The sequence below is a fragment of the Sarcophilus harrisii genome, chromosome 2, assembly GCF_902635505.1.
Source record: "Sarcophilus harrisii chromosome 2, mSarHar1.11, whole genome shotgun sequence".
Lineage (NCBI taxonomy): Eukaryota > Metazoa > Chordata > Mammalia > Dasyuromorphia > Dasyuridae > Sarcophilus > Sarcophilus harrisii.
This window is the reverse complement of record NC_045427.1, coordinates 517,065,739-517,091,445: the sequence shown is the minus strand read 5'-3', so window position 1 is coordinate 517,091,445 and position 25,707 is coordinate 517,065,739. Positions and strand designations below refer to the sequence as shown.

At 44.3% G+C, this 25,707-nt stretch overlaps 2 protein-coding genes and 1 long non-coding RNA gene across 4 annotated transcripts in view; 1 reads left to right on the top strand and 2 right to left on the bottom strand.

Annotated features, from left to right (window-relative positions):
* Positions 1-2,420: 2,420 nt before the first annotated feature.
* Positions 2,421-15,645, bottom strand: CALML4 (calmodulin like 4). The gene is made up of 5 exons (XM_023498415.2): positions 15,503-15,645; positions 15,359-15,389; positions 12,733-12,873; positions 9,263-9,451; positions 2,421-2,693 (listed from the first exon to the last, which is right to left on the bottom strand). Exons 1-5 carry the CDS (start codon positions 15,503-15,505, stop codon positions 2,596-2,598), a joined length of 462 nt encoding a protein of 153 aa, XP_023354183.1. The 5' UTR covers positions 15,506-15,645; the 3' UTR covers positions 2,421-2,595.
* Positions 14,108-17,059, top strand: LOC111719493. Its single transcript, XR_002769625.2, has 3 exons — positions 14,108-14,280; positions 14,720-14,886; positions 15,110-17,059. It is a non-coding gene; the product is annotated as an uncharacterized LOC111719493 (long non-coding RNA).
* Positions 17,060-22,676: 5,617 nt separating this feature from the next.
* Positions 22,677-25,707, bottom strand: part of CLN6 (CLN6 transmembrane ER protein) — a 31,067-nt gene continuing 28,036 nt past the window's right edge. For both annotated transcript variants that reach the window (XM_031955319.1, XM_031955320.1), the window contains exon 7: positions 22,677-24,944. In XM_031955319.1, the coding sequence (XP_031811179.1) occupies positions 24,674-24,944 (271 nt within the window). In that variant the 3' untranslated portion in view covers positions 22,677-24,673. The remainder of the gene's footprint in view (positions 24,945-25,707) is intronic.

Here is a 25,707-nt window from a genome sequence, read left to right as displayed (position 1 = left end):
AGAAGATAGTAGTACACTCCCTGGATTTGGAGTCCAAAGACCTGGATGTAAATAATTCCTGGCTCTACAACTGATTACCTAACCAACCTTGGGCCAGTTGATTTCCCTTTCAAGTCCTCATTTTTGTCATCTTTTAAAATGAAGTGATATGAGTTGACTCTAGGCTTCCTCCAAGTTCTATGATGATAATTTTTTTTCCAATTCTTGCACCTATTTTTGAATAAAATTAAGAGTACTATCACTATTCTATAAATGGCACAAAGAAATAAATAGACCACATGCAATTATGTGATTTAGTATAATATGATATGGGAAGTGTAACAGATTTGGGGGGAGAGGGCAGAGGTTTTTTTTTTTTTTTTAATATTTTAGAATCTGGTTGAAAGATTCTGGAGTTGATACATCTATTTGGAACAACTTAAAATAGTATAAGTAGGAGAAAGTTGCAGGATTCCATATTCCTCTTATGAGTGAAAAAGAAATGAGTTCTTTTAAATTTAGCATTTATTAAGTATCTCCTGTGTGTTTGCACTAGAGAATCTCAAAAGTTTCAGTGCTGTTTTAAGCTTCAGTAGCTATTATGTTAGTATTAATGTGATTTGATACTGTTCTTGAAACAGCTGCTACTCTTAAGGAGGTATATTCCACGGTAGGCAGAGAAGCAGATTATCAAATAGAGAAAATTCTGTCCATAAAGACTAAAGGATGCAAAGGAAAGATCCAGATAGTGCATTAGAAATATCTGAGGAGGCTCATTAAACAGTAAGGGGAAATGGTAGAATCAGACTACTATGCAAAGCAGATGACACCTCAACTGGACCTTTTAGATGACATAAGGAATCTTATCTTGGGGATTACATTCAAGAGTACAACACAAGTTCAGAGAAAAACTAGTGATAGTTTGCCTACAAAAAAAGAAACAATAAATCTGGAGAGGTTAGAAGCAGTGTTATAGAGAGCTTTAAAAGATAGACTAAAGATTTGTTTTTGTTTTAATCCGAAAACGCTTCAAATATTTGAGAAAGTAGTGGTCATACCTATGCTTTAGGAAGATTATTTTAGCCAATATATGAAGGATGGATTGGAGGGGTTAGGCCAAATAGAAATTAAGGAGGGAAGTGGAGTTTCTGTTTTTGAACATATTCAATTTGAAATACCACTGTTTCATATGGTGGTTCTGTGTAGAGGTGAATATAGATACATGATAGTAATCAAACTAAAGACTGTAAAGTCAAGTTATTTCACCAGGGGAAAGTGTAAAGAAAAAAGATGATCCCATAACAGAGCCTTGGAATACTCATGTTTATGGAAAAGATAATGCTACAAAGAGGTTGAGGAACATCCTACTAGTATATAGAGATAGGAAGAAGCAAGATAGTGTTAAAAGCTCCAGAAGTCACAGAAGATGAAAACTGAGAAAAAGATCAGAGTTTAATCACTGAGTTTATTAATAGTTTTAGAGTAGAAGCCAGAGAGCAGGGGATTGAGAAATGAGTGGGTGGCCAGGAAGAACATGTTTTATTAATGTCTTTGTGAAATTTGAATTTTTATCAGCCAGAGAGCTTGAGGAGGTGGTTGGGGTCCAGGAGGTTAGTAGATAAGGAGCTGTTACCTGGAGAGAGAGAAAAGATTGGAGAGCAGAAGTGATCCAAGGCATATTCCCTAAAGGAGTTGTATCAAAGGCACATTTAATAAGGTTGGCCTTAACTAACTTTTTAGAAGAGCCTATTAACTTTTGAGGTGTGCAAGAGAGAAAGGAGCTCCACGTCCATGGGTGATGGGAAAAACATAAATAAATAAACAGCCAAGCTGTGAAAACATAAATGTACCTCTCTAGTTAGTGAAATGTTCAGTTTCCACCAAAGCCCATGCCTCTAGTAATAGATAGTGTTTTTCTAAGTGTTGAGAAATGTTTAAAAAAGAAAAGCTTGTGTAGGGTGTCCATGGATTTCAGCATATTCTATTTGTAGTAGGACCTTAATACATTATTATTACAGCTTCCCCATGTTTAGCTATTACGGTTCTACGTTAGGAAGTGACCCTATGAAGCAGCATGAAAACTCACCAAGAATATTTTAACTTAATGCTGTAATGGCAAAGAATTTTTCTTTTCATTTGAAAGATAGTTACTAAGCTTTAAAAGTAGTGTTTGGTATTTAATTGCTCAATCATGTCTGACTTCATGACACCACTTGGGGTTTCCTTGGAAAACATACTACATTGGTTTGCCATTTGTTTTCCAGTTCATTTTACAGATCAGGAAACTGAGGCAAAGAAAGTAAAGTCACTTGCCCAGGATTACACAAAGTGTCTTGAGGCTGGAGTTGGACTCAGGAAGAAGAATCTTCCAGACTCCACCACCACCTTTTTGGCCTTTGTTGGATGGCCCCATTTAAATGCACTCATTTGTTAAGGTCATAGCATTGTTAAAAACAATTTTATTTGTATCATCACAGCTAAATTCTTGTATCTGCCTCAGAAACATAAGGTAGCACTTGAGGTATGACATTACCATTCCCCTTAGGAAGAAATCCAATTGAGTATCAGATGTTTTCACATTTCAGAAATGACTCCATGTATCCATATATATCCAAGTCAGTTATCTGGTGCAGGAAGGGTGATCTTTTGGATAAATTCATTGTATTTCACTTTGCCATTTGGTCCAATATTAGCTTCTCTCAGGAGATCATCCACTAGAATGAATCACATTAATATCTGAGTTCAGTTTCAATATTGTTTGCATGCATCACATTACAATCTTTTCAGAAACTGAGATTCCCCAAAGAATCTTTCCATTATGTTAGAATACCCACAGGCAAATAGCATTTCCACACACTGAAGGAAGCAAAACCTTGAGTGCAAAATAGATAAGATACTATGCCCTGGGAGCTCAGTCAGTTCTCCCTCAGAACCTGGCTTTGGATTTTGCCAATCTTAAATGGTTTTAGCCTGAGTTTAAACTATTCCCAGGGACTTACTAAGAATTTGGGAAAGTGAGGAGGAAGGAAGAAAAGACCATTATGAGCAAGAACCTTGTTCTCACTCTAGCCTTTATTCAAAAAAACAGTTTGAACCACCATTTTAATGCCAAGATTAGCCCAGTCTGTTCAGGATCCTCTGTCCTTGGGATTGAGTTTAATTTAATAAATGTGTGTCAAACACTTATTGTATCCTTATCCCTAAGCTGGAATCATGTTGACCTGGATGTAGATAGTATGAAGGCAAAACTTTTATTTCTCTTTTCATTATTCCACAATACCAATAAGATAATTAGTACTGGGTTATCTTTTGTATGACAATATTTCCTCTTTTTAAAAATGAGAATAGTGGAACTGAAATGAATCTATTTATAAAACCACAAAGATATAATTGATCTGAGTTTTTTGGTTTTTTAATTGTTTTCAATGTTTCTTCTGGTTCTAGATCCCTGGGTCTGTGGAGACTCACAACTATACCTTTTTACCCAATACCATCTATTCCTGAGTATGAAGTCAATCCTTGTAAACTTCTTTTCCTACTCTTTTCATCATTTGCTCTAAGGCAGAGGTTCTTAATCTTTTGGCAGTGTGGTGAAACTTATTGACCCTTTCTCAGAATTATATTTTTAGATACATAAAACAGGATTAGAAAGACAATCAATTACATTGAAATGTAGTTATCAAAATGTTAAATAAGTTCATGGATCCCATGTTAAGAATTACATGAGGGCAACTTCTCTCTACTGTAAATTGTTATAACTCAAGGTTTTATTTTGTCTTTTGCAAAGCATTCGACTTTTAAGACCCTTAAATCAGAATATGAAAAGTGTCACCATATTAAATTATCTGGGACCAAAACCCCATATACACATATTATTCAGGGCAGTTAGAAAATGTCCTGTGATTCTCTGCTCAGCCATCCTTTCCCAAAGTGTAATTATTATACTCAGTGCCCAAGCTGGAATCTAGTAATAGTAGTTCTGGGTATTTTTAGGAAGTTGAGGAGACTGTAATTTATCTTCCTTCACCAAGAAGTTTCCTACGAAACAGCCGGCTAGTTGGAAACATCCCAGTATGTCGTCCCTAAACATCAAATCCCTCTACTGCTGGGGGCTCTGAGTCACTTTCTAGCAAGATGAAGGCTGCCAGCAGGAGACTCCCTCATGCCCATTTTAATGGAAAACACGATTTTCCAGCATCGTGCTAGTGCTTGATGATACCATCTGGGTAGAATTCAGGTCATGCTCGGTAACAATTTCCTGATCTGATGATTGGTAAAGAACCAAGGTCCTGAAGTAGGCCAGGGCCAGGTCTTGGAAATGCCTTCAAGCCTGATTAGCTGCTCAAGATTTAAGAGGAAAAAAATCCTTTAGCACCTGGATTGCCAAGATCTGATGTCCTTTCTGCCTTAAAACAGGAGGAGATAAAACTGGTCCTCTCTCTTCATTGGGAACACTACTATTTTCTTTGCTGGCTAAACCAATAATAGATATTTGTGAGTTTGGTGGCATGTGTTGTTTGCTTTAGATACAGACCATTAAACACATGAATTAGGAGACTAACAGCAGCCTACTTGCTAACTCTCCATATATTGTTTGGAACCAGATCTGTGCTTTCATTGGTAGGATTACTCTATAACTTAAAAGTCTCAGAGAATTGCTTAGGAACACTAAGAAGGAATTTGACTTGGCCACAGTCATAAAGCCCTTATTTGTGTCATAGGTAAAGACTTGATTCCAGATCTTGGCTCAAAACTGGATCTTCATCTGCTGTAATGCTGCCTTTTAATCCTATAGACTTGGCAGATAAAGGAACTGGTTGAATCACTTAAGGGGGAAAATCTAGATGCTGTATCAGTCACAATTTTGGTAGTTATTGGGCTGAAAAAGTGAGGAGAAATATTCTATCCTTAAATCCTTTACAATGATTTTAGAGTCTTTTGGATAAAACTAGTATACATCCACTCCCTGGATCCAGAGAATTGTAGAATGGTACAGCTATGATGGAGGAGAGATCATCTAAGGCTAAGCCAGCTCCCTTATTGTAGATGTGGCAAACAGAAAAAAAGGGACTTTGCTAATCAGTGACAGAAGATGGGACTAGAACACAGACCTCCTGACTGAAGTCCACTACGCGAACTCCTTTTTCAACAATGAATATTAAGTTTTTGGCCATTCCCTAGAGGGAAAGGAAGGGGAAAGGAACAAGCATATTTTCAGTACCTACTTTGTGCCATGCACTGCGCCAAGCAATTTACAAATATTTCATGTGATCCTCACAACAACCAGGCAGTGGATGCAGAAGTCAAGGAACTTCCAAGGTCACATAATTAGTGACAGAGCTTCCTAAATCTAGGCCCAGTGATCTATCCATTCCACCATTTTAGTTATTGAAAAGAATCAAAAAATAAATTCAGAGCTGAATGGTACCAGATCATCTACTCTAATCTTCCCAGTTTGCAAATAGGAAAATGGGCCCCAAATGGGTTCTGACTTGCCCAGCTGGTCTGAGGCAGGGATTGAATATTAGGTTGTCTTGACTCCAGGTTCATCATAATTGATTTCAGTGAGCTCCAAAAAATTCAAAGTGCTTAACACTTCCAGCAGGCATGAACTGCAGAAAGAACTAAGCATTTCAATACTGAGGGTAGTTTATTTAGACCCCAAGGTTTTAGCTGTGTTCTTGACATTACTCTGCAGAAAATGTTCTGCCTCTATTCTTTGTGATAGAAGAGCCCCCAAACCATGGATTATATTGGAAAGTGTGGCATTCAGAGGCAGGGAAGTCACAGATCCAATTTACTTCTGCCCTTGTTGAATTGTATCTGGAAGACTGTTCATTTCTGAGAGCCATATTTTAGGAGAGACATTGATCCTGTTGAACCAAGTCAAGAAGAGGAAAGCAAGATAGTGAAGGACCCAAATATTATACTGTATGTTGGGAGGAAGAGACACAATTGTCTTGTATCTTCAAGGATTTGAAGGATTATCCCCAGTGAGGAGAGTTTTTGTCCCAAAAGACAAAATCAGAACTAGAGGATGGAAGCTGCCAAGAGGCTTGAAAAAAGAAAAACCTCGCTAATAATCTTTTGTCCAAAGATGGAATAGAAAGGGAATGGGTTCTACCCTTACTAGAGGACTGCTAGAAGAGGACAGAGGCTTCTTGACCCAAGAACACCTGAGGTTCCTTCCAATATTCAGTGACATGCAAAACTCTAAAATAAAAAAATACCCTAGACGTGTGTTGGATCATATTTGGCAAGGGCAGGTCTTCCAGTTCCCAAGTTAAGAGATGTCCTAGAAAAGGCTTTATAATCAAAGAGGCTCTTTCTTCTGTTGTAGTTCTCAGTGTTAAGAGTCATTCACAAAGATGTTTGTTTATGACATGGTGGCGTTGGGCAGAATTGGAGATGGAAGAGTGAGTCTTAGACAAAATCTTGACAGGGCAGAGGTTTGTCTCTGGGTTCATCGTTTTTTCATCATCAGTGTTGCCTTCCATCACTGAAGATCTTCAAGCCAAAGATGGGTGACTACTCTTTTGCAATATTCCAAAAGGGATTCTATTCTTATATAGCTTAGTGGGACTACATGACATTAGAGTTCCTTTCTAACTCTGAAACTATTCATTTTTATTCCCTCTTACTTACCCAAACCTGAAAGCAAAACAAAACAAAAACTCCATAAAATTCTCAGATCCAGTTCCTGGAAAGGTGGTAAGCCCCGTCCTGAAAACATACAGATCCCAATCTAGATGATAAAAATATGTCTAGCTTCACTCGAGTTCAGCTCTGAGATTATTGCCCAAATTATCTTCCTAATGCAAGTCTGAGCTGAAAATCCCCTTGCTCAAAAAGTTCCTGTGTCTCTTCATGGACTGCAAGATAAAACACTCTGGGGGTAGAGACTCCAACCTGTTATTTTTACCCGTACTATTACTATTACCCTTCTTTGCTCTGTCCCAGCTAAAGTGGATAGAGTACTGGGCCTGAAGAGTAGACCTGAGTTCAAATATGACTTCAGACATTTACAAGCTGGGTAACCCTGAGCAAGTCCCTTCACCATATTTGCCTCAGTTTCCTCATCTGTAAAATGAGCTAAAGAAGGAAATGGCAAACCAATTCCAGTAAATCATCCCAAAAAAACCCAAAGAGGGATAGCCAGGTGGCATAGTGGATGGAGCACCAACCCTGAAGCCAGAAAGATCTGAGATCAAATCCAGCCTCAGACACTTAACACTTATTGGTTTTAAGACTCAACCTCAATGGTCCCTTCAAAAACAAAGAAAACCCCAAAGAGTCATACACAACTGAAATTACTGAACAATAACAACTATGTTCCAGCCCATCCAGAGTAAGTAGTTCTTCCTTAACTTTGTCCCACTCCCACTGGTCTTTCTGAATTTGTCTCTCTGAAGTGTCTCATGGTATAATCTTGTTTTTTCTTCCAAGCCCCGCTGAGGAACCCTCCCACGTCCCCCTTCATGAAGCTTTCCTGATACCTCACAGTGTTTACTCCCTTCTCAAATCTGTCATAATCTTCTATTTAAAAGCAAATTTAGCATAGTCACTGGTAGACATAAGTCTTATTCCCCCTTCTAGAATATAAGCTGCTTAAGGGGAGGGATCTTGATATTATTTCCTTTTGCTAATTCAAATACCTTGCACTGAACCTCATACATTTCTTGGCTGTCTGATAATTTCCTCAGGGTAAAGAACTCTAAGTGGAGAAAACACCCTCTCCCAAATTCAGATCTTCAATCTACCATTCATGGTTTCCAGGCCTCCAACACAGAGAAGTAAACTGCTCAAAATCAGAAGCTAATCTGTGGCAGAGGCAAGATTTGACCTACAACTTCCATATCCACTGAAGCTGCTTGCCTCTCAACCCACTAAGAAGTAGGTTTAAAAAAAAAAAAAAAAGAACTTTAGCTTGAATACTTTCTGTTAAGATCTCTTTGACAAGTTAAATCAACAATTATTTGAGCACCTAATATTTGCCAAGCATTGTACTAAATGCTGGAGTCACAAAGAAAAATTAAAAAATAAATGGTCTGGTTTGATTCACTTCCTCCCCCCCAGAAAAACCCCACAGGATCTATTCCGGATAACAAGTAGATTTCCCATCTACCTTTTTCTGTTGCTTAGATTGGGCTTTCATTAAATATCAGTTGAATTCCTTGTAGGGGCCAAGGGGGAAAAAAAAAAGGAATTAACCAATTAGCCAGAAGGAAAATGAATCCCAGATTTCTGAGTTGTCATCTAGGAAAAAACATGAAATTGAGAGTGATGCTAAAGGGAAACCAGCTGAAAGGAAGCTGGATCCTTGAATCACTTAACCCCAGCTCCCCAGCTCTGAAATGGCCGAAGTGGGAGGAAGGGCAAAGGGGAGTTGGGATCTGACAACCGTCTTGTGAGTGTGGAGGAGGGGAGGTTGGAAGGATAGAACTAAAAGGGAACGTTCATTCTGGAGCAAGGTCTTTATTTGATGTAGGGGCTTTGAGTTGGAGTCAAGCCAGAGGAGGATCTGGTTTCTCAAATAAAAAGGCAAGTTCTTAAGAGGCAGAAAGGTTGGCTGAGATTCTGATGATTTGGAAAAGTTTCAACCAGTGGAATCCTCCTGTGCATTCCTGACATACTGTATTTCCCTGGAAATTGTGGGGGTGTTTGTTAGACGAGGATTAGTCCCGGGTATTTGCTTTTCTTACTGTCAAGGAGCAAAGGTCAGATACCCAAGTGAACTTCCAGAACAAGGAGGAGCCTGAGGAAAAATCCTTGGTGAAAACTACTTTCCAATAAAGGACCGGCTGATTCTTGGAAGAACAGATTTTCCTTAGATACTCACAGGGCTACTGAGTCTGATTTAAAACATTTCAAGAAAATGCCAGCATTTTTGTCCCTGCTTAGAATGAGTTCAATTTCTTATCCAAAATTAGAACTTTAAAAAAGAGTTGTGCTTTAAATCCACAGAATTTTAGGGGTAGGAAGGGACCTTATAAAACATCTACTCCAACTGCCTTAAGGGCTACTAGGTGGTACAGTGGATAGGGTGCTGGGTCTGGAGTCAGGAAGGCTCATCTTTATGAATTCAAACCTAACCTCAGTCACTTCCTAACTGAGCTTGGACAGGTCACTTAACCCTGCCTCAGTTTCCTCCTCTGTAAAATGAGCTGGAGCCCTCCAGTGTCTTTGCCAAGAAACCTTGAGCAAAAGCCTGGGTTTCTTGTCCTCTTAAGCTCTGACCGGGTGGCCTTGAACGATGGTTCATTTGCTTTCAAAGTTCCCTTACCTTCCTTGTGAGTTAGCCGTTCTCCCAGTTTAGTGAGTTTGGATCTTAGCTCTTCCACGGTGATGTACCCCTTCTTCTCTTTATCAGTCATCAACATGGCCAATAGAATTTCTTTTTGCGGCTCTTCTTGTTGCATTTGCTTATGCATGATGGTAAGGAAGGTAGAGAAATCCAGCTCTGCATTTCTGTCTGGAAACACCAAAGCACAAGGGATGAGGAGATTTCTCCAGGAGAACTGAGAGAACAGAGAGAGAACAGGGAATTTAATCACAAAATCGACATAAACTCAGGACAAAAAAAAAAAAAAAAAAAAAAAAAGAGGGAACTTGCCTTTTTAGTTTTTCCACAATTGCTTTCCTTGTGGATTGGAGAAGGGATCAGCTAGATGGCAGATAGAATGTAAGATCAGGAGATAGGAAAACTTGAGTTCAACTAGCTGTGTGTTGTTGAGCAAGTCACTTACCCCTATCTGCCTCAGTTCGCTCATCTGTCAAATGAGCTGGAGAAAGAAATGGCAAAAAGAGTAGACATAACTGAAAATGGCTGAACAACAGCAACAAGGACAAGTGGAGAAAATGTGGCATAACTTGGAGTCAGAAGTTCTGAGTTCAAGTCCCAACTTTGCTATTTCCTAATTGTGAGACTTTGGACAAGTCACTTATCTTTGCAATTTGGATTCCTCATCTGCAAAATAAGGGAATCCATAGTATTTAGAGATAGGAAGGATTTGTAACAGAACAAGTGCAAGGTCCCTTACACATGAAGACCTCTTAAATGATTCTCTATGGTCATATAGGTAGTGAATGAACCAGAACTCTAAGCTGTAACTAGACATTTTAGTGCCTGGAGCAAAGGGCACAAAGGGCATCCAGAAGTGCCAGATCTCTAGGGATCTGCCTAGGAAAGGAAGTACATCAAAAGATTCTAGAAAACTGATCCTAAGAGACTGCAAGCACAATTCATGAAACATAAATTCTGATGCCTTGGAGCAAAGCTGTAGTTATGCTACCCTAGTTATTGCTTAGATTAGAATCCAAACCTTTTTGTAGTGTTATTTCTATTACATGATCAGATTAAATCAGTCGTCCTAAAATATCTTGCAAAACTCCCATTCTATGATTCTGAGATTTGTTTCAAAGGTCCTTACATTTCATTCTCAACTTTCGTATATGAGAGCTACTCACATTTAGCCAGACAGATCAGGAGAGAGCATGGGAGGGGGTTGTGAGGGCTCCTGGATTATCAGAAACCCCTAAAGTACTAGATGTTCTCTAAACTTGAAAATACAAAAAGAATTCAAAGCTCCAGAAAATAATGACAAGAATATAACCAACCAATCTCTTGGAACCAGAAACCCAAAAAACAAAAGCCAAAATTTAGAACCACTCTGAGCAGCACTTTTGGGTGTGGAACAGAACACTCTTATTTCTTTGGCCCTACCTGTGGGCCCCAGTTACCAAAGGCAAGTTTTCAGTTCAGTGCTAATTTCTGGTGACTTGGATCTCTCTCTCTCTCTCTCTCTCTCTCTCTCTCTCTCTCTCTCTCTCTCTCTCTCTCTCCCTCCACCCCCGTTCGTCTCTCTCTCTCTCTCTCTCCCTGTGTCTCTTTTTCTCTATGTCTCTGTCTTTTCTCTCTCTCTGTCTCTTTTTCTCTCTTTCTGTCTCTCTCACACACACACTCTTTCTCAAAGTCTATGAATTTAGTTTCCTCTGTAAAATGAAGACAATGCCTAAGAATTCTTTCTTTCCTAGGTTACTAGACGAAGCTCCGATGGGGTCAAACGTGGGAAGCGCACATACTGCCAACTTTAACAGGGAAGGGAGACATGTTTACACAGCACCTAGGTGGGTTAAGGGGTTTGTATGAATATTCTCTCATTATTAGCCCTATTTTATAGGTGTGTAGTCAGAGGCAAACAGAAGGCAAGTGGCTGGCCCAGAGTGTCCGAGGCCCCATCTGAACTCAGGTCTTTTCAGGCTCTATCCACAGCCCCATCAGCCACCTCTACACCCATGTCGCCTGAAGGATGCTCTCTTCATGCTTCCCTCACCCCAGTTCCAGCAGCTTTTACAGGATCGCTCGATGCAAGCCTTGGAAAGAAGCCCTTGTAAGACTGATGAAGGGGTTGGTTTCAGAGAAACCTGGGAAGTCTTATATGAACTGAAGCAACATGAAGTAAGCAGAACCAGGACAACAATGTCTGCAATAACAAGCAACCTCAAGAAGACAAAAACTTTGAATAACTTCAAAACTCCGACTAATGCAGTGACCACCCATGATTCTAGAAGACCAAGGATGAAACATGTTTCCTACTTCTGGATAGAGAGGAAGTGGATTCAGAATACAGAAGAAAACATCCATTATTGGGTACAGCTGAGACAGGGCTTTTTTTCTGCTTGAATATTATAGAGTCAAGAATTTTTGTTTTTATTTTGATGGGGTGGAGGGGAGAATAAGTGGGAAGGAGAGAAAATTAAATTTTAATTAATTGAAAATTTTAACTACAAATAAACAGAAGGTTTTTTATGCATAATCCTTTTTTTGTTCTTTATATATGGAAATGTTTATATTTTTCTATAACTGTTAAGTTTATAACAAAGAACATCAAGGGTTTTTGTTTTTGTTTTCTTTGATGGGGAAGGGGAGTGGAGGTAGGAAGAAGAGGAAATTAAATTTTTATTCACTGGGAAAATTTAATTTAATTACAAATTAAATTAAGAGAAGGTCATGGTTTTATATACAATCCTATTTGTTCTTTGTATACAGAAATGTTTATATTTGTTCATCAAGACATTTTGTTTTCATTTTCTTTGATGAGAATGGGGCAGGGAGTGGATATAGGAAGAGAAAAAAATTGAATTTTTATTAATTGAAAAAACAATTTAAAATAAACTCAAAGAAGATCATTTTTCTTGTTCTTTGTATACAGAAATGTTTATATCTATCCATAATGGTTAAGATTCTAATTAAGAACTTTTGAAAAAGAAGCTTTGGCCACAGGGGTTTTTTCCCTCCTGGTCTGGCTTCTGGCTCCAGATTGTGTCTGAGGTCGGGCCCTAACCTCCTAAGGCCTAACTCTTTCCCCATGAAGCTTGAGTACAGATGTTCTGCTTTCATTTCTCCCACTGTCTTTCTCTTCTCCTGGGATCATGGGGGCTGCTCTGTTGCTCTTTCACAGACTTCTCTTCCTGTGTCCACGTTGGATTTTTGTGTTCGGGGCCCAGGATGATGGTGGGAGAAAGGAAGGGCACACCTCCAGCCCAGAGTGGCCCATCCCCACCCCACCCCAGCCTCGGCCTCTGGTTTTCCTCCTCACTTTGGGCCTGGTGGCCCACATTCTGCCTCCTCCAGGGTCCTCCCACTCCCCTGACTCAGCTTCCCCACCAGGCTGACAGCTGCAGATGCAGGCCTGATGCTGCTTCTTACTTAATGAAGCTCCCTCCAGAGCTTCCTGGCTCCAGCTGACTTACCTAGTTTATGATCCTGCAGGTGTCTTCCCACTTCTGCTGGGGTCGGGCTGGCCCCCAGACATCGCATCACCACAATTAGGTCATTAGCTTTTATTCTTCCTCTTTGTTCCTTGTCATAGAGGGAGAAACATTCCTTGAACTCTGTTTCAGAAAAGGAGAAAGAACCAAAGGAAGGATGGATTCCTTCATCCTTATGGGGGGGGGGGGTGTTAAAAGCCAATCAGGTTTATCCCTCCAATTGCCCACAAAATGAGAGCTGATACAATCGGAATGAGGAAATGCTACCCCCTAAAACTTACAGCTTCCCTAAAGGAAAACTACATCTGCAGCGGGAAAGGGCTTGGGTGCCCTTTGGAGTCTGGCAACTCAGGGGAGCATCTGCTGCACATCCCTGCCTCCTCCTCTATAAGTGAGGGGATTAGACTAAACTGCTAATAATAGCATTTATGTAGCACCTACTAGGTGCCAAATACTATGCTAAGGAAGTGCTTTACAGTATTTCTTTTCATTGCTTCCCACAACAATCCTGGGGAGGTAGTTGCTGTTATTATCCCGTTTTACAGTTGAGATTAAGCGATTAAGTGATTTGTCTGGGGTCTCTGTAAGTATCTGAAGCTGGATTTGAATTCAAGTTTTCTGGATTTCAGGCCTGGTGCTCTATCTGACCTTCCAGATCTAACGTTCTCTCAAGGTTCCTTTTTGGGGCCAACCGAGTCCACTTCCTCTCACTGAGGAGAGAAATTCTTGCTTAATTAGCATCGTCCCCGTAAACTCTACGATGGTGCTGGGTTTCCTTTGTCTTCTCTTCCCTAGCTCGGGCCAATCCCAAATCTCTCAGTCTTTGCTCCCAAGATCTCTCCGTCCCCGGATCGTCCCCATCCGGAGCCAAGCTTCCCAGTCCCTAGAAGGCCAGGCCCATCCCGGGCTCCCCCTCTGCCGAGCCTTGCCCTCCGTGGGGAGCGCGCCCCAGGCTGTGCATAGGTTTGGGGGGAGGCAGGGAAAAGAGAGCAGAGCTTGGTGGCTACAAGGGAGCCCGAGGCCTCTTAATGTTTCTTAATTAATGAACTATGGAGTTCTTCAGACTCGGAACATCCATCAGAGAGCCAAAGGATCTCTACCGGGGGGAAGCTTTTGAAACATTTATGTGTGTAGGGTTACAGCCTGGAATACTAATGAAAGGCAGGGTGGGCGGTGTTCAAAGTCAATTAGCTGCCTTTTCTGTAAACAGAGGAAAGTTGGGCGGGGGGAGCTGGGTCGGGGAGCCGCTGCTCCCTCCCCAAACTTCTCGGATGGCGCAGGCTTTTGGCTCCGGGTGGCGGCGGAGGAATTGGGGGGAGGGCCGGGGCGGGGGTGGGGAGTGGGGGGAGAGGGGAGGGCGGACTAGAGGGGCTGAACAGAGGGCTAATCAGAGGAGACACCTCGCAGGGAGCAGGGGGATGGGATGGAAGATTTTAAGTGGAACGTAAAGAAATCGGACGTGACATCTTCATTTCCTGCCAGGACCTAATTCGGTCTGAGGACGCTCAGCTCGGGGAGCAAGAATTAATGGTCTGAATTCCTGTCGCCCGCTGTCATGTTTGGTTGGGATGAGGAGGGAGATGGGCAGGCAGGCTTGTTGGAGGGGAAGGGGGGGGGGCGGTGGGAGCTGACCCACAAACCCTTCCCCTGTCGGAGGGTGACGGGAGGAGGGGCTATCTATCTGCTCATCCCCTTTCACTGCCTTGATGTCTGGGGAGGGAAGGGGACTGTCGACCCCGGGCTTGGGAAGCAGGATGACCTCTTGGAGGAATTGGGGCAAAGAGCCTGGTTCTCTTCCATCCATTTCCCCCTGGCACCCCCTCCCGCTCTGCCAAGATGAGAGAAGCAGGAAATGTGCATTTGTTTCTCATTTCATTTCCTGAGGGTGCATTTGAGAGGTCAGCGCTTGCTCTGTCACCGTGGTCCTGTCACCTCCATTCTCTGGCTCTTAATTTCCTTCTCATTATAGGAAGGGAATTGGACTGCATACCCGGATAAATAGAAACCATTGTAGACGTCAAACTTCCCTGTCCTTCATCTCAGCCGTGACTCAGCATCCAATTGGTTCATTAAAAAGAAAATAAACCCCACAAAGCGTCTTTCTGACATTTTCTCAAATCCTCCTCAGCTGATCCGGTAGGCAGTACTTTAGAAGTCTGAATAAAATCTAATGAGGTTTTTTCTTTTTTTTCTTCCTTCCCTCCCTCTTCCTGCTTCCACTTCTCTGGCTCCTCTTCCTCCTTCCCTTCCTCCTCCTTTTCCCCTTCTCCTGCCTTTTTTGCTTTCCAGATTAAGCAACTCTCTTAACTCTTCATGCTTTTCTCCATTCTTTTCTCAACCAACTCAACATTTCTTCTAGGTTTTGAGCTATTGTCCCAGGAGAGACCAGGAGGTCGGGGCCATGACTGGGCCTGCCTCACTCCCAGCCCAGCTTGTGGACCTCTGGAATCCCCGTCAGCCACTGCCACCCCCACTCCAACCCAAGGACAAGAGCAGCTGCAATCAATACAGCAAAACTACTCAGAATGGGCTTGTTTTGTTTTGCAATAACTGCCTCCAACTAGTAAATGTGTTTGATCCTGCTAATTAAAAAGCAAACTGTACATACCATTAATTTGATCCTGAGACAGAAATTTTGCCTGTAGCAGAGAGAGAGAAGAAGGAAGAGAGAGAAAGTTAGCAAGAAGAAATCATCCACAGCTGGCCTTCCTTGCTCCATGCTGAGCCCAACCAGAGAACTCAGTCCACTCACCATTATTTCCTAGTTGGGTCGGGAGCCGGCTACCTGGACTCTCAAGATTCCCTTTTCTTTGTTACTTCCCTTCTTGTTGATTCAGTGCTAAAGTCCAGCCAATGCCAACTTGGGGTGGAGAAGGATGGTAATAAATACCCAGCTGCCATGGCAACCAGGCTCCATCTGTACAGCGGGGTCGGATTCCAACTTGCAGCAGCAGCTGCCGTATCTGCCCAGTAAGGGGCCACAAATTAAAATGAAGTTTTCCAGGAAAATGGCTGAGAACGTGGGATCCTGGCTTTGGAGTGGTCTTGCCACTCCTGGGGGGGTGGGAGCAAGGAGCAGCCGCAGAAGCATAGATTGCTGTTGAGGTCTCAGACCTGCAAGGTGAGCCCTCCTCATGGAATAACTTGGCCTAAGGGCCTGATGCTGGGGTCTCCTGCTGGGCTCATTTGCCACTGCCAAAGAACCGAGCACATGAGGTTCCGGCATCTCATGATGGGAGTGACTTTTTTATATAACGCGAGTAATGGTCAGAGACTTGCTTTTTTGGCCAAAGAGATTCACCCTTTGGGTCTGTGTGAGGCTGCTTTGCATTTCATTCTCCTTTTGTTTTCATTCTTCATCTAGGGTGTATAATTCTCTGGTGGTCACTGGGCATGGGGCAAGCACGGAGGGTCAGAATAAATGGGGAAAATCCCCAGATAACCTGAAATGGGACAGGCCCATTCACAGCAGAACAGGCAGTGGATGACAGTGAGACAAGAGGGACTCGATTTGCTGGGAGAAGCAAAATGATCTGGTTAAGCCTCAACCTGGATAAGAGCTCCCCGATGATCAATATTTGACTGTCTTTCCTCGTATCCTTGCCAGAGAGGTGATGCGCCTTACAGAAGAGCGTAGGACCTGGAAGCAGAGCCTCCAGCCTTAGCTGTCCTGTGTGATCTACCTTAGGTAAATAATGACCTCTCTACACTTCAGTCTCCCTCTGCAAAATAAGGGGATTCAGATAAAAGCTCCCTTCCAGCTCAAACATTGTGTGATTCTTTCTCATGGAAATCCTTGGGTAGGTGAGATTGCAGCATGGGGCAAGGGCTGTTAGTTACATCTAACCTTTTGTTGTTCAGTCATGTTTTGGTAGTGTCCAATTCTTCATGACCCCATTTGGGATTTTCTTGGCAATGATCACCACAGTGGTATGCTGTCTTCCTCTAGTCCACTTTACAAATGAGGAAACTGAGGCAAACAGAGAAGTCACTTGCCCAAGGTCATATAACTAATGTCTAGAGCTAGGTTTGAATTTTCTTGACTCCAGGCCCAGTGCTCTATCCTCTGGCCACCTATCTAATTAGTGAGGAGGGGCTAATTATACTGTTAAGAGGACCCTGAATGGAAAAAGCAGGGGAAGGACAGTTTTATCCTATCTGAACTCAGTGACCGTTAAAGATGTTTGTGTCTGAGATGGAATCCCCATGGATTTGGGTTGAGAACAGATGGGAATATGTGCAAGCAGATAATATATCTTGAATTTCCCTGGAATAATTAATTTTGGATCAATATTTTGGATTAATTTTTCACAAATTGGAAAAAGACCATTCAGAAAAGACAGTTGCTGAAAGTATGTGAACTGATATTAATTAGTTCAATGTATCATGGCCCAGAGTAGTAAACCGAAACTATGCTGTGGAGCTGGGAGCTGATATCTTTTCAAGGGAGATAGTGGACACAGATCCTGCTGTATTCTGACTGTGACGTCAAGTCAGGCTGGATCAGATTCCATGCTAAGAAGCTTTTCCTCAGGATGAGTTCTTCCTACCTGATCCTTAGGACCCAAAGGAAGCTCCTGCCCAACCAACTCCCATGGGATGGGAAGGGACTATTTTTCTGTAAACTGGCCTAGAATTAAAACTTGAACCCTGGCCCAAGAATTTTGGATATCTCCATTATATACTTCAACAATGATACTGTATGAGGATGTATTCTGATGGAAGTGAATTTCTTTGACAAAGAAAAGATCTAATTCAGTTCCAATTGATCAATGATGGACAGAAGCAGCTACACCCAAAGAAAGAACACTGGGAAATGAATGTAAACTGCTTGCATTTTTGTTTTTCATCTCAGGTTATTTTTACCTTCTGAATCCAATTCTTCCTGTGCAACAAGAGAACTGTACAGTTCTGCACAACTGTATCTAGGATATACTATAACAAGTATAAGACTGCTTGCCATCTAGGGGAGGGGATGAAGGGAGGGAAGGGAAAAGTCGGAACAGAAGTGAGTGCAAGGGATAATGTTCTAAAAAATTACCCAGGCATGGGTTCTGTCAATAAAAAGTTATAATAATAATAAAAAAAAGAATTTTGGATATCTCATCTGACTCCCCTGCTCTCCAGCTGTCTTGGCTCCAAGACCAGTCATCCAGGCCCCACCATCTGGCTCCCCTCATTTCCCTGTGTCATCCCAAGGAACCTCTCCTACTAGCCAGGTGAGTCTAGTGTAGGGGTCTGAGCTTTGGCTCAAGCTAGGAGTCAGTCAATTAAACATGTCTTAAGTGCCCACTACGTGCCAGATACCGTGCCGAGCACTAAAGAAAAGCAGAAGACAGAGCTTGCTCTCATTATCTTATAGGCTAATGGGAGACACAAGAACAGAAGAAAAAAAAATGTACATGATAATTTTGTTGTATATTTGAAAGTAATAGCAAGTTGTGCTTAGATTTGCAGTTTGCTGCACGTCTTTTTATTGTATTCCATATTTATGGAAATGTTGTTCTATTCTATAAATTAAAAAATATTTTAAAGGAAAAATAAATAGGAAATAATAGAAGGAAGGCACTAGAATTAAGGGAAATTGAGCAAGACTTTCCACAGAAGGTGGGATTTTTTAGCTAAGACCTGAAGCCTAGAAACAAACTAGATCATTGTTCATCAAGAAGGGCTGTTAACAGGGACTATCAGTAACATTGTCAGCTCTTAATTATTTAGACTAGGAAAAGGAATGGGTGTAGGTAATCTAGAAGAGAAGCTGGAAGGCTTCTAATTAAATTTTCTCTTATAGCAACAGGTAAATCTAATTTTGTTTGGCACAGGCTAATATTAGAAGAGGTATGCAGTTTCTGGGCCCACAGCACAAGGTAGGAGAGGAAACAATAACACATTATCTCAGAATTCATCACTTGTGGTTATCATGATAAGCAACAGGCTTGGGTTCAAGTCTCCTCTGAAGTATATTGGCCGTGTCCTCCAGAGTGAATTACACAGTCCTTCAGTTGCCCCAAGCAATTTTCTAAGATTCTAAGTGGAAGCTGAAATCTAAGTCCTTAGTGGAGCTTTTGGGAACTCCCTGGACCAGGGAAACTCTAGGTCATGGCCCATCCCTGATCTACACTTGGAAAATGGAGAAGAGAGATGGTTTATGGATCGATGAAGCACAATAGCTGGGTGCCTTATTTTTTACCCGTTATAACCAAATGCCCAGAAGAAGGGAAGCTCCAGACTGGGAAGAAGTTACTGCTGTTGCTATTTGAGAATGGAGATCAGAGAAGGAACTAGGTACAAAACAACAAACACTAACTAAGCACCTTCGGTATATAGAGGATGCTCTAATGTAATGATGTGAGAAACTACAGAGAATCAGAAATGAATTAATCATCATTCTTAATGGATTTTATGTTCTTATTTAGAAAACAAAATAATAGTAAGTCAGGTTAAATAGCGCTTTCTGTTTTGGAAAGTGCTTTTTAGCTCCTCAAAACAACCCTATGAAGTCAGTGCTACTATTAACCTCATTTTTACTGTTAGGAAACTAAGACTGAGACAAGTGATTTGTCCAGAATCACAAAGTTAATGCCTGAGCAAGATCTGAAGTTAAATCTTCCTGAGTCCAGCATTTCCTCCACTATACCACTTACTGCCTCAGGTAGGTGAGTACCTCAGGAAAGAAAGGTATGAAAAACTGCAGTAAATGTACATTTAAATTTTATTTAGGATGGATAGAGTAAATGATGGGCTTGGGTACACAAGAGGGCTCAAAGCCCATTTTTGATGCAACTTTAGTGACCTTAGGCAAACTGTACATGCATACGCACACATATGCAATGTATATATGCCTGTGTAGGTATGTTTCTACATATATTTGTATCAAATATGTACACATACATGTGTATATTTCTATGGATGGACATTTATAAATCTTGCATTATAGATTTGTTATATATTTACATACAAAATATACACTTATATTTTCCATATGTATTTCCATATATACACACATTAATTAAGCACCTACTCTGTGCTAAGTGCCTCAGATAACTGCTAGCTTTATGACTGAGGAAGTCACTAAACTTGTTTGACTCAGTTTCCTCTTCTGTCAAAATAAAAACACCAACCTCCCAGGATTGTTGGGAGGATCCAAGGAGGTAATGTTTGCAAAATGTTGTAGATGCACAACACCAGCTATTATTATTGTCTTAGAACGATTCAATACTTTATTAAGGAAAATTAAGCTGACCACTGCTTCCACTACAAAAGCTTTCCTGCACCCTCCTTGGACCTTCCATAGTACTTTGCTCCTCTCTACTGGATTATTATATATTAACCCAGTGAAAATGTTAGTAAGACTGATTTCTCCCTAAAACAAAGCTTTACATACAATGGAGTGACAACAAGTGTTTATTGAAATGGATGTGTCTGAGAACATAGAACTAATTAGGATGTCCGATTTTAAGAACTTGGGATAGCAATGGTTCAACTTCAATTACAGCCTCTGACAGTTATTGGATTTGTGATCGTGAGCAAGTCATTGAACTGCTCAGGCCTCTATTTTCTTGTCATCCATTTAAGCATTTATTAAATACCTACTGTGTGCCAAGCACGGTGCTAAGTGCTAGAGATGCAAAGAAAGGCAAGGCCAGTGTCTGCTCTCAAGGAGCTCGTTTCCCATTAGGGAAGACTAAAGGCAAATAAATATGGACAAACAAGTTACCTATAGGGAAAACGGGAAATAATTAACCAAGGGAAGGCAGCAGAGTGAAAGGGGGTTGGGAAAGTCTTCCTGGAAAAGCCAGGCTTGAAGGAATCCCGGGATTCTCGCGAGGCTCACGCGCGATAAGGTGTTAATGTCAGTTATTTGCCACTGGAAAGACTGTGCGCAGTTCATTAACAGTCATCCCGAGGCATATTTTGGTCTAACTTCACTCACTTAAGAGCTGAATTCAATCTGTTTTCCAAGGTTCAGCATCCGTATTGATTCGCTTCTCCCAGCTCTGGGTCTTTGCTTGTAATTCTGGGCAGGTCTGGGAGCTCTTCAGGGCTGACCGTCAGCGACGGGCTGCGCCCAAGCCGGCCCTTGGCCTCCTCGGCCAGCCACCGTGTGTTTGGAGGGAGATTCCCCTCCTTGGGGCGTTTTCCAAGCTTTTTACCCCACACTATTCCTTAGTACAAAGGGAGCGCCCCTCCCACCCCCCGCCGCGAGTGCGCTTATTTATGAATCACACCCGCTGTAACCGGACCAGTGCTCGCGTGTGCGGCGGACCCCACACAGACCAGAAATGGGGAAAAGGCAATTGTGTTTGGTTTAACACCCACCAGGAACCGCAGGACTTGGCTGAGCAAATGGCAGGGGCTTTAAGGGAATCCCTCGGCGCCGCGTGGAGGAGACTCAAGGCCGAGAATAAGGGGGGCGAGGGCAGAGGTACAGACGGGGGCGGCTCCGGGGTGAGGGAGAGGGAGGGGTCGGGGGCGTACTCCGGGGGGCCCCCGGGGGAGCCGGTTTGGAAGAGACGCAGGCAGGGTAACAGCATCATCGCTGACTGCCCCACGCAAACGGCGGAGGCGGGCGCGGGACCCAAACCTTGGCTTCCAGCCGCGGCGCGCCCCGGCCTCGGGCCCCGCACCTGCCCCGGCCCCGCACCTGCCTCGGGCCCCGCCTCGCCCGGGGCGGCAGGGGAGGCCCCGGGATCGCGGAGGCCCTGACCTCGCCGTGGGTGACGGCCGCGTCCGGCCCGCATCCTCGGGGGGGGGGGGGGGGGGGGGGGGGGGGGGGGGGGGGGGGCCGCCCGCATCCCGTGGGTCCGGCTGTGAGCCCCGCTGGGACCAGCCGAGGGCACCCGGCGCCGCTAACTCCATTCTAGGGCGGAGGGGAGGGGGCGAGCCAGGCGGCTGTTGGCGGGAAGGCCCATCCCTTCACTCTTCCCCGCCCCCTGCATCCCCGGTCGGTGGGACCCGAGCTAGTCCCGGTTTGGTGACGTCGGGCTAGTGTGGAGAGGGGAGCGGGCTCGGAATAAGGAGCACCTAGATCCTGGGCAACTGAGGCTTCTCTCCAAGGCTGCGCTGGGAAATAGCGTTTAGCTTCTAGGGCGGTTATGGGATCCCGCTACCGAGTAGTAAAGCATGGTACAAACCTTAGTGACATCCATTAGTGCTTTGAGGCATGTAAAAAAGGATTTTGTTCCAATGTTTGTCCCAAACAACTTTAAAGGTAGGAAGCTGAAAGGCCTCACGGAACCAAGTTTGGATCCCTGGTCTGGCTTCCAGGTGCGGAGCTTGCGCCTCAGCTTCCTCATCTGGGAGGACGGGGCTGGCCCGGACGCCCCGGCACCGGAGGAGGGTGGCAGTTAGCTGCCCAGAGCACAGAGCGGCCGTGAGCGGCCACCTCCTCGGCTTTGCCCATCTGCCCTCAGACGCGATCCCCGAAGTTTGGCTTCCGGGCCCTCGGGAAACCTCATCAGCGGGTAACTTTTGGGCCGTGCAGGCTGAGATGGGCCTCTGGCTCTGGGGGTGGGCATGGAGACATAATGAAGATGGCCTGTTTGCCCCGAGGAGGCCAGAAGTGAGAGGGCACACACAAGACCTGTGCCAATTCAGCAGCACAACCGTCCAAGCCCCTTCTCCAAAACGGGCACTGCCCCCACTTCCCCACTACCCAGCCCCCCGGGAATGCCAGCACAAGCAAGATGGCTTCCCGCCTTCCCAACTGCTCTTGGGTTCTCTGGTCTGTGTCAGGATGAGGAGGCTCCTCCTCTGGAGGACTGGGAAGCACCTCCCGAAAAACAGTGTTTTAGGAGGGCGGATGAAACAGTTCCTCTCAGTAAGCCAGTGTCCATTTTGGGGGGGAGGGAAGGGAAGAGATGAGGCACCCAGGCAGGAAGTCTTTCCCAGCCGCTTCTGAGACCTCACAGAAAGAAAAACCAGTCTTTTCCAGGTCTGACTCAAGTACACACATTTATTTAAGACTCCATTAACTACAGCCATGACCGCCAAGATATTTACAGTTAGGGGTAGGAACAGCGCGTCTATACATATGGGAGGAATCATCCAGTGTTGGGGCCCGAATATGCTCGTAGATAAGGGGAACCCTGTCAGGGCATGGATGACCTGAGTAGAACCGGAAGGGGAGGGAGAGCCCTTGCAGCATCTGGGTCAGGCCCTTGCCTTGCATGGGAAGGACAAGGCAGGGGAGAGGCTGATTCACCAGCAGCAAAGGAAGGAACCCTGCCTTCGGATGGGACACGATTCCCAGGAAGGAAGCCTGAGGCCACTGAGTTGGATCATAGGGTGCAAGGTTACAAAGAGGTAGGCAAAGGGGTGAGTGCCCACCTTAGGTGAAAAGCCACCCCTTCCTGGAATCACGCCTCCTCTCTACCCCCATTCCCTCTCTAGCATTTCTCATGATGATGTGTAGCTGCCTAAGTGTATCCTGAAAGTCAGGATGAACAAGGAAGGTAGAAACCTCACTCTCCCCACCCCAGGTTTCCATGGAATAAGAGAGTGAGCACTGAGTCTTTAGACTAGACATCCTATTTCAAGTTTGGGTTAGGCTGAAAAGAGGGCTTACACCACTTTTATCAAGTAGAACAATCAAGAATAGTTTCCATAGGAGGGGGAGGAAGGATTACATCCCCTTGCTTATCCTGGCCCTCCAGGTATCCTTGGGCTGGACAGCAGCCAGCTAGGCAGTCCCTCAGCTTCTGGGATCGCCCCCAGAACCTCCCAGGCTCTGCAAGACAGGAGGGGCAGAGGCAAGGCTCACTTGTGTTCCTGGAACTCAGATGATTTGCACCCAAAGATATGAGATGTCATGAGCATTAGCACATTGCATGCCCCTCACACCTTGGTGGACTGCATTTACTAGGAGCCCTGGTCACAAAAGATAAATGAGGTGCTAAGTGGCCTTAATGCTCCGAGCCCTTGTCCAGGCTTGGTCCTTAGACTCAGTGGTATAGTCCATCACCTTCCCAGCGTTGGAGGGCCCGTGAGAGCCTTTAAGAACACAGGGTCACCCCCATCCTAGGGGTGTCACAGGGAATCTCTTCTGCAAGGAGTCCTAAGGAGACTCTTCTGCCAACTCAAAAGTCCATGAAGGTTAAAAGGAAATCCATCACAGGATCCAGCTGCTGATGGGGTTGGGGAGGAACTCTATAGAGCCCTTTTCATCCCTACTACCCACTCCCCACCTTACCCCTAATCAAGGACAGGGAAGGCTGGATCCTTGGAAGGGGCTGGCTCATGGGTCACTTGGAGCTAGGTGACTGCCAATTGCTGTCAGTAAAAGAGTGGGATCAGAATCCTGGAAGGGAGCCAAGACTCTGAGCAAAAAAGGTCCCATTCTCCTCTAGTCATGGGTGCTGGCCCAGCCTCCCTCCCCAAGCATTTCTAGCTCTCTTGGGACCAAGGCTGAGATGAATGCAGGACACCTGAGCTCTGATCAGTGCTTCTCTACTCTCCTATGAACGGCCAATGGAGGAGAGCTATGAGAGCTCCTCAGGCCAGCCCTGATGGGGTATGGCGGAAGGATAATGGCTCTGAAGCCAAGGGTGCCCCCAACCTTCTACGTCAGACCACCCGGGGTACCCCTGGCCAGGGTCCCTTCCAGGAGCCACTCATTAGCCAGATTTTACAATCACACACATAGCACAAACACAGCAAACCCATTGGGCCCCGAATAAGGCCTGTTCTCAGCCCTGTCATGTTGTTTCCTAAAACTAAACCCAAGCCTGAAAAGAGCAAACCAAACAAAATGTGGATACCTAACAATTCACACACACCACAAAGCCCACTTATGGGGGCGGGGTGAAGAGGAAGGGCCGAGGGAAGCACGCTTTGCTTTGTCGGGGGGGGAGGCTTCTTCCCAACAGACGGCTCACCCCAAATCCCTCCCCCCCCAACCCTCTCAGCTGTGGGCCTGAGGAAGTCAGGGGTGCCTGCTGATATGGAGGGTGTAGAAGGCCCACGGTTCTGGAATGTAGATGACGCCGGGGTACTTCTTCCTGAGCGTGTGATCATTCCACAGCCACAGCACCCACAGGGCCACAAACAGGAGCGTGAAGAAGAAGGTGTAGAAGAGGAAGAGTCCGTTGCTGTCTAAGTAGAGGCGCTTCCGTTTCTGGTGCATCACAAACGCCATCATGGCGAAATAGGTGAAGATGAAGAGGATGAAGATCTGCCCTTCAGTGACCAGATACCTCGGGTTCCCCAGGGAGACAGACAGGAAGTCAGAAGACTATTCTCCTCAGCCTCTTTCCCGCCCCACCCCCTTTCCCATGGACCAGGGCCTTCAGAGGCATCTGAATTCCCCTGAACTTTCCTGAAGAGTAAGTTTGGGTCAGGAGATAAAGCATGCCCCCAGTCTCTGGAGGACTGGGACTCAAGACATGTGGCTCTAAAGCAACAGTGTCAAACTCAAAGAGAAAAGGGCCCTGGAGCCACTCGGAAAACCCAGACCAGCCCCATCGAGCTTGCACTGTATTTGGCATTATAATCTGGGGCTGGGCTGGCCACGGCCCTGATGTGACCCCACCACAAGGCCTTTGCCAGGGTCCCCAAGAAGAATGCCTTTTCTCTCCTCCTTTGTTGATCTAAATGCTAATTAAGGCTCACATAGTCAGAGATAAAGGGATCTTAGAGGCTGAGCATAGCCCCACATTATACAGATAGACGGACATGTGCTCAGAGCAGTGAAGTAACCTAAGGTCGTACAGGTAACAAATGGCAAAACTGGGATTTGAACCCGAGTCCTGGGCCTCTAACTCCTCCCTCAAAGCCCCAACCTCACAACACCAGAATATATGAGAAGCCTCTGACCAGGGCTTCTCCTCACTGGGAGACTTTCTCTTGGGGCTAGCCTTCTCCAACACAAATGGTTACAGTCCTGACCAGTGCTGCAGCTTACTACTTAATTATCTCATTTATATAGTCTCAATAAGAGACTGAGCCACCTGAAGACAG